This window comes from Barbus barbus, assembly GCF_936440315.1.
Source record: "Barbus barbus genome assembly, chromosome: 36".
Taxonomy (NCBI): domain Eukaryota; kingdom Metazoa; phylum Chordata; class Actinopteri; order Cypriniformes; family Cyprinidae; genus Barbus; species Barbus barbus.
Window position 1 is genome coordinate 4,613,033 of NC_136714.1, and position 18,781 is coordinate 4,631,813.

An 18,781-nucleotide genomic window follows, 5' to 3' on the forward strand; every position below is an offset into this window, starting at 1 on the left:
TTCATGAAGAGACTGGAGTAGTTGAGATCGAAGAGCCTTTGGTATATACACTTGGTACACAATTTTGTGTGAAAATTGGACAACTCTGTAAACCTTGTCCTCTAGTATGGTAAATTTTGTAGAGGAATTAACAGTGACTTCCCCGGACTCCACTATTTGTTCATACAAATGTTGAATGTCTGAGTCTGTCTGTTGTCCTTTCCAGATGTCATAATCTGTAATAGGCAGGGGCAGGTGCTCGGTTTTCTCCGATTTGGACTTCAGGGACAAAACCGTGGAACAAGTTAGTACTCCTGACTCCTCAATGTCCAAAGGAGCTCTAGACAGAGCATCAGGGACTGTATTGTACTTCCCCTTCCGATACTCCACTGTGAAACTGAATTCTTGGAGTCGAAGTGCCCACCGGATTAAACGAGTGTTAGGCTTCTGAGTTTTGAAGATCCACATCAAGGAAGAGTGATCAGTAACAACAATAAAAAACTTTCCTTCCAGATAGTACCTCCATTTCTCAAGAGCCCATACAACAGCCAAACATTCCTGCTCCGTGGTGGTATAATTTCTTTCTGCCTGATTCAAGGTTCGACTGGCATATGCAAGGACTTCTTCTGTACCCAGCCCAGTTTGCTGAACCAGGACTGCTCCCAAGCCTACCTCGCTTGCATCGGTATAAACAACAAAAGGCAAATTCCAATTAGGATGGCCAAGCACAGGTGACGACACCAAAAGCTGTTTAAGGGTGTTGAAGGAAGCTTGACATTGAGAAGTCCATAGGAATTTAGCACCTTTCCTTTTTAAGGCATTCAAAGGTTCTGCCACCTGAGAAAAATGAGGTACAAACCGGTGATACCAACCGGCCATGCCTAAAAATCGCTGGACTTCTTTGATGTTCTTTGGCACAGGAAATTCTTGAACAGCTCTTGTTTTTTCAGGATCTGCCTGGATTCCTTCAGCAGACACTGTGTGACCAAGAAACTTCAGAGATGTCCGAAAGAAGTGCGTTTTCTTCATGTTAACGGTCAGATGGGCCTCTTTCAATTTATCCATAACAGCCTGGATGTCCATAAAGTGCTGTTCCACTGATGGAGAATAAATTATTATATCGTCCAGATAAACAAAACAATTTTTCCTTTGCAACTCTCCTAGGACTTTCTCCATCAACCTTTGAAAGGTTGCTGGTGCATTTTTAAGGCCAAAAGCCATGACCTTAAAATGAAATAGCCCTTGCTTGCAAATGAAGGCAGTTTTATCTTGACTATCCTTCTCCATCTGAACCTGCCAGTATCCACTGTTGAGGTCCAGAGTGGAAAACACAACAGCACCATTTAAAGACTCCAGAATTTCTTGGATAGTTGGTAATGGATAAGCATCTGACTGACACACTGAATTTAACTTTCGATAATCCACACAGAAACGATAACCACCAGTTTTCTTGGGAATCAGGACCACAGGAGAGGCCCAAGCTGAAGAAGAAGACTCAATAACATCAGCATCTATCATCTCATCGATGAGCTGCTTTATAACCTTCTGTTTGGTTGGAGAAACACGATATGGTTTTTGTTTTATGGGTATATCTTGTGTAACATAAACCTGGTGGGTTAAGACACTTGTCTTTCCAAGGACATCTGTGCAGACATCTGAATTCTGCTGAAGTTGTCTTAAAAAACGTTCCTTTCCTCTTTCATCAAGCCAGGTGTTTTGACATGCCACATGCAAAAGATCTGATTCTTCCTTTATAATAGCAGGGGGAAGAGCAGAAAAAAGAGCTAGAGGAAAGGAATTATGCCAATCATGAACAAAAACATTCTTCAAAAAAGAATATTTCTGATCAGACTGAAACCAGTAGACATTATTCCTTATATCCATTTGCAGACCACTAAAGAAAAGAAAATCCAAACCCAGTACAACAGGAAAGGCCAGCATCTGAGAGGCCAGAATAACCACAGGTAAAGTTACAGTTAATGTTTGTACTACAAATTGAACTTCGCCCCATCCTAATGGCTGTCTGGCTCCTCCATCAGCCAAATAAATAGGACCCTCTGTCCAGGGTTTGAGTTGGTGAATGTGATACCCCATAGTTAACCACAATTTCTCATTTAATAAGGTATATGAAGATCCAGTATCGACCAAAGCATGACCTTTCCACAAATCAATACCTACAGGTACAATCAACTGTTGAGGGAGAGATGATGAGAAGGGATGAGTAGGTGAGTACACAGACTCCCTATGACTGACAGTGCTGACAGTAGGATGATTTCCAGAGTTACTTTTAACAGAATTTGAACTTTGCTGTCCTTTATAATTTTTATTTTTACCAGAACCAATCTGGGAACATGAAGCTGGAGAATGAGAGCCTTTACACCGCCAACAGAAGGGATTTTTAGAAACATCTAGTGCTGGAACTACCAACGGGGGACTCAGTTGAGCAGAAGCAGGATTACTTGCTCTAGATTTCCAAGGTTTTTTCCGTTGTTCGTATTGTAGCTGGTTTTCCTTGTCCTTTTCCAGTTGTTGCCCCAGACGGACTAAACCATCTACAGTAGTAACCCCGTTACTGCGAAGTTGACTGGCCAGCTGAGGATTAATGTTCTTCAAAATTAACTTTATGACTTCATCCTCAGCAATTTGTGGCTTCCAGCGTTTACAGAGAGCTCGATACATGTAAGCAAAATCTCTTATACTCTCACCTTCTTGCTGTACACGTGTTCTTACTCTCTCCGCTAACTCATCCTCATAGTCTTCGGACAAGAAAGCAGCAAGAAACTTGGATTCAAACTCCAACCAAGTAGTTGTTTCAAGTCGAGCAACATCCCACCAGTCTCTAGCAGTTCCATGGAGCACATTCCTAAATGTTGCTATTAATTCTTCATCGGAGAGTGGATGGAGAGCCATGAAATCATAACATTTCTCCAGAAAAATCAGAGGATCATCACAATCTTCTAGACGACCAAAGCATGGAAACTGGATTTTAATGGGCTGTTTTCCCAGAAAACGTCCTCTCCCTTCCACAGTAGTGGCAGCAAATTCATTGCCCAGATTACTCTCAGAATCACCTGATCCATATTGTAATGTAGAATGAAGTCGCTGCAACCTGGGATTCACCACTGGAAGGTCTACAACATTAGAAGACGGGGAGAGAATTGTTTGCACGGAAGCATTTGCTTTCATGGAATTCTGCTGCGATGATTTAAAAACTTCCATATCCAGAGTTAATTGTTGAAGATGTTGCGTACACTGATGCAATTCTATCTGTAAAGTTTCATTGGTACTTGGCCCAGCAATAAAGGTGTTCATTTGATGAGTACATTGATCAGTTGTTTTTTGAATTAGATCCAACGTAGCGGCCATTGGTTCCATAACAGCATTGAAATCCTTCAATACCTCTGAATGGTGATTTTTTAATCGCCAATGCAACAAGTTATTGAACTCCTTCCGGAAATATTCAAACTGATTACCCATTAGCTGTTTCATTTCAGTTAGTTGTTTCTCAAATGCAACATTCATATTCACAGTGAAAGAGTCTACAACCTGCTTCAACTCTCCCATTTCTGTTAAAAATGTGTCCTTCAAATTCTGATATTGTGAATGGTTCATTTCACTCAATTGCTGAAGCGTCAGAGTGTCTCGAAACCCAGTCTCTCCCAATGTGGGTTGCAAAATTGGAGATAATGGGGGTCTAATATCAAAGCTTCCTGTTAAATCCATATCCAGCAAGGTATCATGAGTTGAATAAACCTGAAATTCTGGTGAGTTGGGTACACATGTTTGAATCTCCTCTTGATCAGAAGCCATCAAGTCCATAAGATCCTCTTTCAAGGCTTTATTAGTGGCCTGATTGCCATTTCCCTCCAATTCATGACATGACTCACTTAGAAGGTCAGCCATTTTCTAAAGGACTGTTACAACAGTTCAATTGCGTTTTTGTTTTTTTAAAAATGAAGTGAAAGTTCCAAAGGGTCCCATCTGGGGTGCCATTTTTTATGTAACGTTTCCTAGTCTTGGTTGACTAAATTATTATAATTTTTCATTTAATTGCTGGGGTGCCAGACAGGGTCACTGTCATTTAGTCAAACCAACCTTGTCAAGTCAGTCAAGAAACTTACAAAGGCCTATGTATCTAAATAGCCACATACCACATAGATATGAGTTAGGAAATTCATAAACCTTCAAAAAAACAAAAAACACATCAACATAGAGAGAAAACAACTGAACACAAATCACCTTTCAATTTTCAAATCAGTATATTCAAGGTTCAAAGTGCCAAAGATCAAACCACAATTAGAACACAGAAAAGGAGAGCAATCAGTTCATTAGAAGTGTCCACAATATAAGTCGTATAATCCAGCTAAGAGAAACAGATCAGTTCAAACAGATCACCCAGTCAATTCAGTTTCTGATAATCCAGCAGCATGAACCCTCAATAGAAAAGGGGCCCAACAGAAAACGGGTAATAATAATAATAGTCAGTCACCAGTCAACAGTATCCACCGCTGCTGTAATTACTCACAACCTCATTTTCTTGAAAGTCCGGTTCGAGTCCGCGACTCGGTAACTCTTTGAGCGTTACGATTGAGTTTTCCGACTCCCGCTCCATCCGTCCCGGTCAGAATACACCTTGCTTGACGGCATCCTTGCAGCGTTTAAACAACAATCCGCGTGACACACAGCAACATGTGATGAAGTGATGAATAATCCAGGCAGTGAGAAGTTATTAGATCGCTATGAATCGCCGACGGACTTAACTTTCAACGCGGGTAAAACAACAGAAACGCCGCGCGAGTCTTCAGAAAGAGCTCCGTGAGCTACTGCTTGCCACTTGGCCACTGCCATCTTGCCAAACGGACGTCATCACCTAATAAAGGTATATCAGAAGGCTGGACTCGCCGTGTAACCAATCAAATGACAGGAACTACATAAATATATATTATCCTTTAATGCTGCGTGCATTTAAAGTTAATTAATTTTACATAAACGATGAAAATTAATGATACTTAGTACTCACTATGAACATTTTACTGAAGAAGAAAGACATCATAGAATAATAATTCCATAAGAACTGAATCGATACCATACTATTTATTCCTGTGATGATATCGTCACAGTATTACTATGTGAGGTTTGTGTACCTGCAGTGACGTGAGGATGCTGGAGGAGATGATTATGAGCAGCCAGAAGTCCATCCGGAAGAACTGGCAGATCATGTAAGCCATGTAAGCAGGGAAGACCAGCAGGAAAAGACATAGACTCACTGCACGGAAATGCTTCCACAGACTCCTGCAAAAACCAAAGACAGAAGAAAGGCTCAACATACAGGTCCTCAGATAGAAAAACACACATATTGACCCAGACAGTACTCTTCAGCGTTCTAACAAATGTATTTCCTGATTAAAAGGCCAATCAAAACTAGCACATTTTTGCGTGCATTTTTTTTGCATGAAGATGATGTATACTTCAATTTTAAAGTCAAAATAATAACATGCCCGTAGTGCACATCTCTTAACATTTACTCATTTTGAAATTAAATTAAAATGATAATAAAAATAAATAACGTTCCAACCATTCAGAAAATGTCAAAAAGCTGCCAGACTAAAAAAAATTGTTTAAAAAATAAAGCCTGTTGTAAATGTACATATGTCTTGTCTGAAAGTTGCAGGAAATCTGTATTCTGATCAGGTGTGAAGTATGCAAGATGTTTTGAGGCTCTTACTTGTCTCTGGAGGCCCCCAGTGCCAGAACTATGGGGTCAGCAATCTCCAGCATGGACTGCAGGATGGAAGCCACCACGACGAAGAGGATGATGCTGAGGAGGAAAGCTCTGTGAATGACCTGCAGCTCAATGAGCCCAGTCTGAACAGCCAAGATCAGCAGAGTGATACCCTCCGTCATGCCCCTGAAAACCAGATGAGAAAACAACTACTGCATACTCTTATCTATATACAAGTCCCTGCAAAAAGTTGTTTTGAAATGGAGCACTGTAAGCATATTTTGGTTGGACGTTCCTCACCTGTGCATGGCATTGTCATTCATGAAAGCTCTGTAACCCTGTAGGTAGAACTTGCAGAGGGTGAGGACGCCCAGCGCCACGAAAGACACAGTGAAGACCAACCCCAGCAGAGAGTAAGGAGTACTACAGCACTCAGCGATACTGCAGAGAACACACACAACCAACAAAACATTTACATACTGTATGTTACATATTGTTAAATTATTGTTCCTTGTTGCAATGCATTCTGGTTTATATCTAGCCTAGGTATGTCAATTTTCAATTATTCCCCAATTAAATTAATGATCAATTAATCATTAGTCTAATAATTCAATATGCTTCTACAGCAGTGGCATATAATCACCAGTATTATAGGATGTGCAAAAACTAAAAGGCTGTTAAGCAAGATTGTAAAATTAATCGACACGATAATAATAGTTACATTTGGGATCATTTTATTTTAAATGGTGGTTATTGTTGGCCGTTTCATATTCTGTCATGAATGCACCATTTTTAAATGGTATGATGATGCTCATTGTTGTATTTTATTTTAAAACACAATCACAATGTTTGCAATTAACATTATCACCATTTAAAGTAAAACGATCCTAAATGTAACTAAAGCACACAGGGCTGTGCCAGTAAGCATGACTAACTGCTACCACCATCAGTGATACGACAAAACACGTTTTTGCCCACATGAAACACCTTTTTACGTGAACATTATGACATGAAGTACAAAGCTTTGTTCACAAGAGAAATAATTGTTTAGAAGGCAAATGTTACATTGTCACTAGGGATGCACGATATTATCGGACTGATATCGGAATCGACCGATAATGGCGTTAAATGTAAATATCGGCATCGGCCTTATATGAAAAATTATGACGATATGTCTTGCTGATAAGAGGAATGGGTTAACTCACATCTGCTCAGGGTGTGCTAGTGATTAGATCACATCAGTAGTGAGGCTCATTCTTGAAGAAAAGTCTGAATGAGGATTAGATTGGCTATTTTGGATTGCTGCATTTAATCTATAAAAGCACGTATGCGTTTGTTGTGTGATAAACAGTGATCGCACGTGCAGCGGCAGTCTCCCCCAGGTCCTAACGCCCGTTCGGTCAGTAGTTTTAATCTGTAGGGGGCGCTGCTGGCCTACTTCTAATTAAATTAAAAGTAAAATAGCCTACATAAATAACATTTAGACTGTTTCTGATTAAATAAAGCAGTAATTGATGTCATAAAATAATGAGTATATTTTGATTTAAAAGGTCAGAAGCTATAGCTTACATGAAAAAAAACCCCACTAACATGACACTTGTAAATTAAATAATTGTATATATACTGATTTATGCATTAATGTGTAACGTTTAATTTTTTAAACAAATCATGAGCTCTAAAAGATTTTCTGAATTTTTACAGCTCTTTTGTTTTAGACCAGGGGTTCTCAAAGTCTACATTCAAAGGTCCAAATCTGAATTTTCATCAGTGTCAAAGGTCCGGAACAATTGGTTATTACAAAACGTGTTTTTAATAAACATACATAACATAACAAATAAACACTCATTTTAAAAAAAAGGTTCCCTTTGCATTCAAAATACTTTAATAACAAGTGCAAAAGTGGCAAAACAATTAATTTAAGTGTCAGCAGTAGAAGTCGACCTATAATGTTTTTGTCTCTGGCCAATGCCGATATTTAGAAATCAGGGTAGCCTATGGCCGATACATGATGCTGATTTTTTGGGCCGATTTTCTCTTTTTTTCCTTTTATATCAAAAGAGAGTTTGCATAAATGGTTATTGCAGGGCACAAGGCAGTAAGAGTAGTAGTAGTAGCCTAATTCATAGTAATAATACATGGCTCAAAACTTAAGCACTTTCTCAAAACAGTTCTGAAGCATGCTTTTTTGTTTATGTTTGCTGACAGACACCAGTGCTTCCCGCAGACTAGCAAATGCAAGTTGATTCTCTGCCAGCAGGAGGCGCTGTTGGAGCGTGATATATAGCTGTTTCCCCGGTAACGACTGTAATCAAATAAGCGCTACTTTATCAGCCATTACAGGAAAGACCAAATGAAACTTGACATCAAAGCTTTTCTGAAGAAAACGGACGGTTCTTTTAAAAGATACAGTCATATAAAAACACCCGCGTAGCATTTTATTTTTGAAACGCGCAGTGCTCAGTTTATTCAACGAAGTATAAGCCTTTTGGAAAATCTATTTGTAGCGGTCAGTTTTGATATTGTGACAAGCCGCCACAAATAAATGTATACACTGGGCACTGCTATAAGACAAATTGCCATAATATAAGTGATAGCAAAACAAAACAAAAAAATAAAAATATTAGCGGTGAAATGTCGCCCGATTATGTCAAACGTTATACGCTCACTGGATGTCATGATGACAACAAATGTCACGAAGGAAAAGTTTCAATATCTCGCCTGCAATTTCGGACCTTCTCCAAAAGACATAAAAAATAAGAATAAATAAACAAATGATTTACAAGTTTAACGTGCGTTTATCAAAGTAGGAAATATAATTATTAGTGTTCTTGAAATATGAAATAGAAGCGGGTCCGGATTGAATTCCCTCCGGGTCCGGACCGGAGTCCGGACTTTGAGAAGCACTGTTTTAGACCATCTACAAATGTTAAATCTTAAAATAAAATGTTAGGGTTAACACTGCATCTTTCTGGGGGGGGGAAAATGCAGCTATTTATATAATCTATTTATAGTTATTTTCAAAGCTTCAATGTACTGTTAAAAAACCTTAATTATATTTATTTAATTCTAATAAATAAGTTCTTGTTAAAAACTAACCAAAATTAAACATTTTGCTTAGAATTTCTGCACAGGAGAGACAAGTGTTTTTTCCAAACAAAAGGAAATATATTGGCATCGGCCAAAATTGAGTTGAAAAATATCGGCATATCGGATATCGGCAAAAATCCAATATCGTGCATCCCTAATTGCCACCATGGAAACATTTGGATTCAAGCTGAATGAGAGAGGTACATGAGCCCATAAATTTAAATTAAGCTTTGTGTTCTGTTTTGCGGGTTGGTCGGTCATTTGAATTTCCACAAATTTAAAACATAATTTGTTCCCACAACTTATTTTAATCACATTTTACTTTTGATTTAATTTAACCAAATTAATGAAACGTGGACTGTGGCCACAAATTAATAAGTGGTAGGAACTAATAAATATTAATATATACTTACTTTTATACCAATTTTTTTCAGCATGTCACTCCATAGTAGTATTTCACATGCGCCGGCATTCAGTTTTGCTTTTCCTGACTTGCTTTCTTGTGCGGAAGATATTCACTTTTCTGACCATTTACAAATGGTGTCAGTTGCTTTTAAATATCGGGAGAAAACATTTTATTTCTATTTTTCTCATTTCTATTTAATGCACTTTTAAAGTTTGGATCACATCAAAAGCATAATTTGTACATTGTGAATTATTGGCGCAAGAGATCCAGCCCATCACTGTCACAGCCCTGAGTGCTCACTTCTTTTTTTTTTTCTTGTGTGTCTGCTGCACGTTTTGTGCATGAACACACTGCACTATTGTCAGCATCCCTAATCTAGACGCTAACCTTCATGCGGATTAAAACAGTGGACTATATGTTGCAGCAGTCAGACCTGGTGAGGAATAGGAAGAGCAGCCTCTCTCGGGAGGGCGGCTGGTCCCGTGTGCTGAAGTAGGTGTAGATCTGCAGTGCAAACAGCACCAGCCAAAAGCACATGAAGAGAACAGGCAGAACCAGCTGGTTCCACAGAGACATGCCCAAAGCCAGCAAACCATACACCTCCACCACCTACAGAACAACACGGGAGACAGGGAATGTTACCTAGGGTTCAAAGACTGACTGGTAGGATGGGCAAAAACATCTTGTTTTACTCCACATTATTCACAATCCAAGAAAGTTTAATATTCAAAATTTAGGGGTGGGCGATATGACCAAAGTCTTAGATCACAATTTGATTCATTTTACTACTTTATATATATCATGAGTTATTTTTGATAACATTGAAATTGCAGAATTCTCATCAATTTCAATATCACAAAAACACTAATGCTAACCTAATAATGCAAGTACAAAAAAGCACACTGAAGGCAATTAAGCAGTGTAATTAGAAACTAATTACAAGCAATAGCACATCTGTTTTTAATTTTATTTTTAACTAATAATAAGAAATGTTTACTTGGCACCAGATCTGCTGTAATGATTTCTGAAGGATCACATGATACTGAAGTTCAGCCTTGCCATAACGGCAATAAATGTAATTTTAAAATGCATTAAAATAGAAGTTTTAATATTTGGCAACATTACTGTTCTTACTGTAGTTATGATTAAATAAATGCAGCGTTGGTGAGGATAAGAGACTATTTTCAAAAACTTTTTAAAACCAACCCCAATTAATTAAAAACCAACACCAAATTCTTTAACGGTAGGGTAAATGTGCTTCTAAAATATTTTTATACAAATTTGCTTAAAATAAATGTTAAAAAATTATTTAATCTGCCATGCAGAAAAGTAATTTCACATTCGAAAAATGCACTTGGCAATGATGGCCTTGTACAGAGCCATTGCGCTTTGGGTGTCCCGAGTTCGAGTCCCCGCTCGTGGACCTTTCCCGATCCCGATCCCATCCCCCTCTCTCTCTCCCACTTCACTTCCTGTCTAGCTACTATCCTATCATACTAAAGCTAAAAAATGCTTTAAAAAAAACAAAAAAACTCCACAAGCACATGATCCCTGGATTGAGGGGGCGACACATCTTACCCCACTCTCTACACCTATGACACTCCTACCTGCACCAGCTCTCTGTAGGCAGTTTTGGCCAGATTGTACGGCACCAGCAGGTTTGAGGCGATGAAGTAGAGCACCTCCAGGCCGGTGAAGATCATAGAGAAGCGGTTGATGAAGACGATGGTCTCCAGGGGCACGAGGCACAGTCTAGCCACTAGGGGGAGCAGGTGTGCAGAAAACAGCCAGATCTGTTTGGTCTGCATGACGCAGGAACACAGCGTACACACCACGACCTGACCTGAGGGAGAGGATAGTCTTACTGAACAAACACTAACTTACAGACACACTGAACAGAAATACATCACACAAACACACATCAATGTTCCTTTAAAAAGCTGCTTAAAATGTTCCCAGTGGGAGTGCCCACAATGTGATCTGCTTTGCCATGTTGACAGGGCAAATAAAAGACATCTGCTCAATTTGACAAACAAAATAAAAAAGGGTTAACTACTGAAGTTTACTCTCTTTCCACTGAAGTGATAGAAACTTTTATATTTTGATATAAAGGATCAAATAATTGTTGTTTCAAACAAGTTTAATTTCAAATGAATAAATTAATGCCTTTTCTTTTCAACTTCGTTGCATTGCACAAATTGTGTGATGGTGCTTGCCAAAGGGGAGGTAGTATGTGTGTCACTGACATAACATGTCACTTGATATGACTAATATCAAGTGACTGATATGAATGTTATCTATTCAAATAGTTTAATTTCACGTAAAATGAGGAAACTGCCCTGTGGTGCTGCTGTCTTTGTGAACTGTGCTAAATGTATTAATGTATTGCAGTGTGATTCTTCTATATTAATACAGAGATTTTCAGGATTAAATATCTGGATATAAAGTCTGTTACCGAGGTAAATATTTGATTAAAAATGACTTAGACTCCCAATTTTTTCCAATACTTTTCCCAGGACTGCAAAGATATTTATAAAAGTTGCACTTACGAAGAGACATTTCTACCAATTGAAATATTTTAGAGCCATTTTAACAGTATTTTAGAGGGGAGGGGGGACTCTATGATGTTAGATTTTTTTAAATTACATTTTAAAATTAATTTTTTTAATTATTACACGCAAAAAGTAATCTATATCTGTTGTGAGCTTGGCATATCTACAAAGCTGTTCTTTTCCAAGACATTTCTGTGCTTTTCAACGATTTTTCCCAGGATATTATTAAACATTCTACAGATTCCACTTGCAAAAACGCTATTTTACATTCAAAACTTTTTTTTTTCTCAAAAGTATTTTTACAAAAAATCCATTATAGGGATTCCATGATTTTTTCAAACCCATATTTTTCATGGTTTTCCAGGAAAAGTCAGAGAATTTGTACATTGTGATTTCTGTACAATGTGACTGGCTAAAACTGTTAGAGAGAAGTACAAGTTCTTGTGACGTCCATTACTTCCTGAAAGTATGAAAAACATTCCTTGATACAGAACTGAGCCAAAATGAATTTAGCTATTTCTGTTCTACTGCAGAGAGTTACTCCTGTTTTGTGTTACTTCTCTTTTATCCAACTTTTGAAGCCATGGATGACCTGTCAAACTGATATTCTATATGCCACCTAGGGCTGGGCGATAATTCAATAACGTTAATTATCACAATATAATTTTACACTGTGTGCAACAAGACAGTCAGAAGGCTTTTCGATCTACACATCACCTATGGATTTAATGTAGTAACACTCACTGCACCATGGTATTGTGGCAGAAATGTGGGATATTCACATTGAATTTTATTACAGGAGTAATGGTATATAATTATAGTATGTATTTGTGATTAAGCTTTAGCATATATGCATTTATACTGAATGTTTTTAGACTACTGTTTTTCATACAAACAGGCTCCCTAGAAGCCATAGTTATATTTTTACCATGGTATTGAGGTGCTATAGGCTGTGTGTGGTTTTAACTGTGCTTTTCATGATTTAAATGTATGCTACTATGGGAGACCAATGCTTAAGGCATACTCCAACCCCAAAAAGAAAATTGTGTCATTAATCACTTACCCCCATGTCGTTCCAAACCCGTAAAAGCTTTGTTCGTCCTCGGAACACAATTTAAGATATTTTAGATGAAAACCGGGAGGCTTGTGACTGTCCCATTGACTGCATAGTAAACTGCACTGGACACGAGCAGCGTACGCTGTTCTATGTCAGCCAAACCACACGATATGTACGCTGTTCTATGTCAGCCAAACCACACGGATATGTCTTCTACATTTGTTTACGCTTTGAATTGAAAGAAAACAGTGCATCCTTGTGGCGCGGCTGACACACTGCTTGCGTCCAGTGGATATTCTCCAAAATGGCACTACGGGTAACAAATGGTTGAAATTTCTTATTATTTTATTTTTTTTGCGCAGAGAAAGTGTTCTCGTCGCTTCTTTAAATCCAGATTGAACCACTGATGGCAGATGGACTATTCTGACGATGCTTTTCATACTTTTATGGACCTTGACAGTGCAGTTTACTATGCAGTCAATGGGACAGTCACAAGCCTCCCGGTTTTCATCTAAAATATCTTAAATTGTGTTCCGAAGACGAACAAAGCTTTTACGGGTTTGGAACGACATGGGGGTAAGTGACTGACAATTTTCATTTTGGGGTGGAGTATCCCTTTAATTAAAAAAAAAAAAAAACACTTGGTCAGAATAATTTAACCATATAAAACTGAGGTTGCTACATTTTTTACAGATGCTACTGATTTTGATAATGAACAAAAATGTACCTCTGCATCCTAACTCAAGCTACTATCAAATGTGCATTTCTAAGAGACAGAAAAAGTGATATTATTATTAATATTATTAAGCAACCTAAACCTGTTTTTTGACTTGAAACAATAGGCCTATCACTCATTAGAACATGCAGAAACTAATAAATATTTTTTTTTATTTAGATAGCCTATTTATTTTGTTAAGGAAAATTAATGGACTGGTTTCTACAACTTGCACTCTGGAGCAAAACTATGGCTTTAAACTTAAAAGAAATGAAGACTTGACATTTATCGTGATAATTATCAATATCGACTGATATGAAAAAAAAGTGATTTTTTTTTGGCCATATCGCCCAGCCCTAATGCCACCTCTATTACATATGTCGATAAAAGCTGATTAGTTGACAATGTCTTGGGTTTTACTACCTTGGGATGAAGTTTCACTTTTTTAAATCAATTAAATTAGTTAGAGATGTATTCAAGGCTGTTTGTCATGGAAAGATGTGGTTGCATGCCATTCCATTCCTAAATGCCTCATTAGTAAAACTGGAAGTATTTCACAGGGCCTATTCATTAGCAAATTGAGCACACTGAGATCTGGTTTCTTCTCTTTCAGATTCTGTGTTACAGTTCAGCAGTCAGGTCTCTTTCTCCAGCATGGGTGGAAACCGAAGTTCAGTAACAACACCAGCTGCGAGTAACTCATCCTTTATAATGCTTCAGGAACGAATGCAGCAGTAAAGAGAAAAAAATCATGTTGTTTTGGAGCTGATAATGCAGGACGTACCGACGAGTGCTGTGGTAAAGCGGTTCATGGACAGTGGCTCCAGGTAGAGGGGTCCCTCGAAACCCGAGTCCAGCTCTCCACGTACGTAATCCCTGCAGGAACACCAGTCATTGAGCACTGTTTGTTGTACAGGCATTATAACTACTAAACAGTTGCATTAATGTCAAAATGTGTTAAGCGCTTATTTTTATTTGTGTGTGGGTGTGTACAAGAACTGTCACCATGTCAACACTTCAAACCCAATGTGGCATTGTGTTTTATACGGTCAAGCATGGGGTGCTGTGAGCACAGACCTGGAGAGCTGGTGTCCAGCGAAGAGCAGAAGAGCTGTGAGCACATAGAGGTAGAGCTGCACCAGATGCTGCCGGGGTAAAGTCAACAACACCAGACTGAGGATGTAGCCTGAAGAAAAGGGAGTCTCAATTACTGACAGGAATAGTGATATACTGATATACATTCCATTAAATAAACAAACAAACACATGTGCTTTTGCAATCTTGGTTTCACAAAACAAAAATACAATTTTCGGTTTTAAATTATACATAAGTGTCAATGACAAATAACAGCACGCACAATAAAGGAAAATATTTTTAAAAATGCAGTTAAAAGGCATATGCCAAAGGTTTAAATGAAAAAGGTTTCATTTAATGTCTCTAAAATGTCATGTGGTCTAACCAATAACATTATAGAAATAACATTTTCCCTAGACCTTGAATGCATGCGAGCGTACATCTTAACCTTCCTGTTGTGTTCAAAAACTGGGTAAAACCTTAGCATTAGGTGTCAAACCGACACTATGAAGAAAACTATATATTCATGCACAAACGGAAAACCTCTACTGTAGCTTGTGAAAGACTAAAAAAATAAGACATGTAATAATTCCCATCTCTTTTATTACGTTATTTCTGTTATTAGTGGTCAATTTCATGCATATTTTTGTTCAAAATAAGCTGTACACACAATTTTTTCCATCACTACTTGTAATGACTAGCTATTTGCACACAGAGATATAAATAATTACAAGTATAAATAGTTCTTACTGTAAAAACTAAGTAATAATAATATGAATATATTATGCCAAACTAAATGATTTTTTTTTCATTGTTTTAAAGTAAATGCATTTTTGTAATTTAAAGTAAACTTTATTTTTAAATGTTATTCTGATAAACAACAATAAAAGACTAGCTCCGTGTTAAGAGATATTTAACCAAATTAACTTGCTAACGCTGGTGATTATAAAAACAACACGACGTGAGATGCAGCTCTGATTTTTACTGACAGTACTCATTAAAAATGCTGAAGTATTGCGTTACAGCAAAGAAAAATGTACTTATTTCATTTAATCCCATGGGATTACACAGCATTGTGTTTAAATCTAAAAAAAAATTTTTTTTTATTAAAAATAAAAAAAAAACTATAACTAGAAACCAGGACTTAAACATTAGGGTCAAAAGATGGGTCAATGACATTATTGGTGAGAACTTTATTGTAGCAGTAGAGTGTGATCTACCCTGCCTGTTTAACTGTGTCAGCAGTATCTGTAAGCCACACTAAACCTAAAAGACTGTTCAGGCCGACAGGAAGTTACATCAAACACCCTGACAATTCATCTTCTAGGCTGGCAGATATCTTTAGCTGGATGAGCAGGTCTGGGAAAGATTCTGCCATAAGCAAGACCTCATTTGTCTCCGGCTTGCAAACAATTGCTCTTGTTGTGGTTGTTTATGCCTGCTGCACCGAACATACAGAGAGAATCCAGCATATTCAAATAGGAGGAAATCTAATATACTGCCCTGGACAGCTGGGTGCGGATCTAGCTTGCAAGCAAGTGGTCATCTATAAACCATTTGCTGATGCTTAAATCATTCACGATAGAATTAGACAGTCTATAAGTGTGTGTGTGAATTAGAAGCACAGTGAAGCTGTTATCTCCATACTGACTACCAAACAACGATTATGCTTATGTAATATAGTTAACTCATATCCAAATGCAATAGACTTTTTTCCCCTTTCAATTCAAGCTAAATATAAATTAGGCTATCCTAAACTATGCAAGTAAACATAACTTTTTAAAAATCAATTTCTATAATTAACTTACATTAAAAAGTTCATTTTAAAATATTATATGAATCATTTTATCCTTTGATAAACACGCTACGCATTGTAGACGTCACAATAGGTTTAAAACATACAAAGCATGCCAACATTTGCCAAAGCATGAATGAATGTTTCTGATCTGAAGTGCATTTAGTGGTTTAGTTTCTGTCATCATTCAGTGTGTGTTAAATCTTGCATGTCGACTCTATGTGGCATAAATCAGCGTCAATGAAACCTGCTCGGTTGGATCGAGTGTCCAGAACAGGTCACGAAAAGAAAGGGAAAGGGAGGAAAGAAAGGTGTGGTAGAGATGTGTACACAACTATTTAAGAAATATATATTGCCTGTAGAACTGCAGTTCTGTTCATACCGAATGTTTAGCTGGCGGTCACAGAGTCACTGCACTGACGGTTTCCAAGTAGGTGTTGTGTATCAAAATGTATCAGGTTATGGAAGTGTGGCATCATGTCACTGGTCCACAAATCACATTAAAATTAATGATGTATGGTCGCATGGATGCTGCAAATCACCATCAGTGTCAACAACATTTAATGAAGAATAATAAACTAATACAAAGGCAGCCTTTGACTTAAGCTCAATAAATTTATTGCAAGCCTGTTTATTTCCAAGCAGCTAAGAAAATGTTTAAGTGATGGATATGCATGTTTAACTATAATGATTTAAGAATACATACTGGATATGTAGCAGTCATTTCAGGTTTGTACACTCAGAGATAGGGTGCTGGATAAACAGAGTAGTCAAAATAGTATTTGCAATGCAAAGGTAGCAGGCACCTGCAAATATCAGACACGGAAATGTACTACTAAACGATTTGATGATTGAGACAATTTCACGTCAATAAGCACAAAAGCAATGCCAGATACCAATGGGAGCACAGAAAGTTATTTGATATAGTTGGATACGCAGCCATAATTTTAATACTGTAGTATAACAAAATATTGTGGCCCAGATTTACTAACCAGGGAAAATGCCGATGCGAGTGAAAAGTTCTGCAGCCGATCTAATGACAATGTGCACATTAAAGAACACAGACACAACCGGATCATTTTCATAATAAGCAGTGCAAATTGGCTGGTTTAAGACATGCTTTATGGGGGGGCAGTAAATGGCGCAAATACCAATAAATTCACTACTGCAAACCTTAGTAAATTATGTTGCACGATTCATTTAAATACTCTCCTCCCACAAATTTTGTGACTGAAAGGGAAACTCCTACAAATGTATATGCAATAAGGTAAAATTGTGTCCAAGCATTAATTTTTCAGTAAATCCTGACTGTTTTTTTTTAACACCAAAAGATTGTTTGCGCTTGTGCAAGCTGTTAGTAAATCTGACCCTTAATATACTATATACTATACAGTGCAGGCATATTACAAGAGTAATATTTCTGTCTTATCTTCATATAGTCCCCCTCAAAGCTATTGGGCCCTTAAGGATCTCAGACACAGTGAGTTTCAGTTGATAAGAAAATCTTTTAACTGTGGTCAAAGTAAACTGCATTAGATACGGTCACATTTATGCCATTAATAATGCAGTAGAATTTTTTTCTCTGTGGAATCCAAATTAGTAGTGATCGACCGATATTGATATTTTTTTTTTTTATAACCGATACCGATACCAATTATTTGCATGTTTATGTGCCCGATAACCGATATGCAGAACCAATATTTATTTACTGTTATAAAGTAAATAAATGACTGCATGAAGTAAGTCCATACTTCACTTTGGTTTTTCATCATTTCAGTCATCTTAACAAAAAATGTTTTGAGAATTAGCAGTCTTTCATGCAGGGCTCTAGACTCATTCTTCCCACTGATCTCACTTTTGCGACTAACTTTCTCAGTTGGTCACATAATTTGGTTGCAATTTGTTTTTTTGTTTTTTTTTGGGGGGGGGGTTGCTACAACATTTGATTAACCAATGCATGCTGATAAACTTTTATCATAGTTTATTTATATGGTAATGAAAGTGTTCTACATTCAACTCGTTCCTTTTTTCGTGAGCTTTCACTTTCAAATTTGCGATCTTGGGGTCACATTTTACAAGAAAAGATAATTGTCTGTTTTGCTTATATTTACACACCTTTCTACAGCAAATCAAGTACCTGCACGCCGTTGTTGTTGTCTCGTCTCCCCTAAGATGCGCTGCAATTGCGATCCTGCGTGCAATTATCAAAACACCCACAAGATGGCGGTGTTTATTGGTGAATCCGATATTACAAAACCGATATCCGATTATGGAAAAATGCTTAAATATCAGGAAAAATATTGGTCGATCTCTACAAATTAGTATCGAATACAGACTTCTATACAAGGTATTGAGAATAAATCTCTTAACTAATGCTATGAACTCTGCCAGTTG

At 37.5% G+C, this 18,781-nt stretch overlaps 1 protein-coding gene across 1 annotated transcript in view; it reads right to left on the reverse strand.

Annotated features, from left to right (window-relative positions):
• The window catches only part of rnf145b (ring finger protein 145b), a 37,854-nt gene that overhangs the window by 9,014 nt on the left and 10,059 nt on the right, over window positions 1–18,781 (reverse strand). The window contains exons 3-9 of the mRNA XM_079394856.1: window positions 14,596–14,704; window positions 14,303–14,394; window positions 10,802–11,037; window positions 9,628–9,803; window positions 6,002–6,142; window positions 5,705–5,887; window positions 5,124–5,271 (exon numbers count right to left, since the gene is read on the reverse strand). Coding sequence (XP_079250982.1) covers window positions 5,124–5,271; window positions 5,705–5,887; window positions 6,002–6,142; window positions 9,628–9,803; window positions 10,802–11,037; window positions 14,303–14,394; window positions 14,596–14,704 — 1,085 coding nt within the window. The remainder of the gene's footprint in view (window positions 1–5,123; window positions 5,272–5,704; window positions 5,888–6,001; window positions 6,143–9,627; window positions 9,804–10,801; window positions 11,038–14,302; window positions 14,395–14,595; window positions 14,705–18,781) is intronic.